Source organism: Pteropus vampyrus, unplaced genomic scaffold, assembly GCF_000151845.1.
Source record: "Pteropus vampyrus isolate Shadow unplaced genomic scaffold, Pvam_2.0 Scaffold2645, whole genome shotgun sequence".
Lineage (NCBI taxonomy): Eukaryota > Metazoa > Chordata > Mammalia > Chiroptera > Pteropodidae > Pteropus > Pteropus vampyrus.
This window is the reverse complement of record NW_011891426.1, coordinates 3,669-5,513: the sequence shown is the minus strand read 5'-3', so window position 1 is coordinate 5,513 and position 1,845 is coordinate 3,669. Positions and strand designations below refer to the sequence as shown.

The 1,845-nt window shown below is 66.0% G+C and overlaps 1 protein-coding gene across 1 annotated transcript in view; it reads right to left on the bottom strand.

The window, feature by feature from the left end:
• Positions 1-717: 717 nt before the first annotated feature.
• The window catches only part of LOC105310365 (cadherin-related family member 5-like), a gene marked incomplete at its 5' end in the record, with an annotated part of 4,737 nt that continues 3,609 nt past the window's right edge, over positions 718-1,845 (bottom strand). The window contains one exon of the mRNA XM_011386553.2: positions 718-816. Within this exon, the coding sequence (XP_011384855.2) occupies positions 718-816 (99 nt within the window). The remainder of the gene's footprint in view (positions 817-1,845) is intronic.

Genomic DNA, 1,845 nt, shown 5'->3' with positions numbered 1-1,845 from the left:
GGCCGGCCAGGCTCTCACCTATCGCGGGCGGCGGCCATGGCTCTCGCTGCGAGGGACTGTGGTCACGAGTGGTAGTCGGGTGTTTCCACAGGTGTGGGAAGGGTTGCTCATATGTCGCCACAGGTAGTGTGGCCAGGCGTCACGAGTGTGACCCAGATGTTACAGGTGTTAGGGTCACAGACATGGGTTGAGGACTTATAACCACGACGTTGCCCAGGTGTGGGTTTCTTGGCAAAGGTGGCGATGGGTGTGACGACAGATGCGGCAGCGCGCACACGTGAAGTCACAGGTGTTGAGCCAGCGTCCGGGCCCGCAAGACTCGCAGGCTGGACCTGCGGAGACGCGACGGGAACGACTGCTGCAGGGGCCGGGCGCCGGGAAAGCGAAACCGCGAAACCGCGCGGCGCGGGAAAACGAAACCTAACCCTCAACCGCGAGGCAGGCGCCTCCCCTTCTCCACCATCCCCGGCCCGCCCTCAGCGACCCCCGCCCGTCCTCAGACACCCGCCCCCTCCACCTGAACCCGGAGCTGCCTTTCTGGCCCTACGTGGGTAGAGGTCTCGAGTACCTGGAACCGGAGCCGCCGGGACGGGAAGTTTTGTCACGTTGGGAGACCCGAAGCCAGAGCTTTTATGCTGGCGGGCCGGGGGCGTGGCCGGGGGCGGGGGTGGAGCTGAGGGCGGGGCCGGGCCCTGCGGGGCTCAGGTGCAGCTGAGGTCACTTGCTTCCGCGCACTGTTTCCCCGTGGCTGGGGGGTGCGCGCGTTGTGTTCCCAGAGCCCTCGTGCAGGCTCTTGGGTGGGGGTGCAACCCACGGCTGGGGTGGGGGTTCGCGGAGGGGCCGCAGGAATGGCGGATGCCGTCTGCCTGCCAGGTTCAGCCCCTGCGGTGTCCAGTCGCTCCTCTCTCTTCCCTACCTCCCGGAGCATCCCCTACACGCCGAAGCCTGGGGTGGGATTCAGTACGTTAAGCTGGGGACTTCGCGGACTCCAAACAAAAGCAGGCGCCTCTTTTTTTGCGCGGGGAAGTGGATTATAGGGGAAGGCATGGGACCGGGGTAGCTGTACAATCTGGGTACTTGACAATGAGAATTGTGCAGATATCTTCGATATTAAAACGTTCGGAAACTAATTCGTGATTCCATTTCATTAGGGAATGAACCCACAAAGGACGGTGTGGTGGCGGTCAGGATGGATGTCCAGCAGAGGACATCCCCCACTCTGTGGCCCTGGTTGCCCCCACAGCTTCTGGAGGTTCACCAATCTATCCCACCCGCACCCCCCGGCCCACGGCCTGGCCCCTGCTTCTGGCTCCTGTCACACTGGCCGCCCCACCCCGCACCACGGGCCACTGTCCAAGCACTTGGGTGTTTACGGCTCCCACCGGACCCCACAGGCACAGGTGCTGTGCCCCCTGTAGGGTCCCGAGACCTTACTTTCGGAGCGCTCTCCAGGGCGGCCCTGGCGAGGTGGCTCCTGAGCCTCCCCCAGGCCGAGAGTCGCTGCGTTGGGTCGACAGGGAACACGCCCCACACACACTTCAGGGCGCCCCCCTCCAGCCGCGGTTGCAGCCAGAGCGGAACTCCAGCCGCCAGCTGGCACGGAGCCTGGGAAGCCCCACGGCCGGCGGCGCAGCAGGTGGTTTACGGGAAGCCGCGCCGCGCGCTGGGTCCAGGGGGACCCTCCGCCCGCCCCACTCCGTCCCACCGCACCCTCGCCGCCTCGTGCGCAGCCACTGAACGCCGCGCCCGCGCGATTCGGAAGTGTCACTTTATTCTGCGGGGGTGGGGGGGGCACTAGATGTAGGTGGAGTTGGCACCGGGCGCGTCGTCGGGGGGACCCCCGCC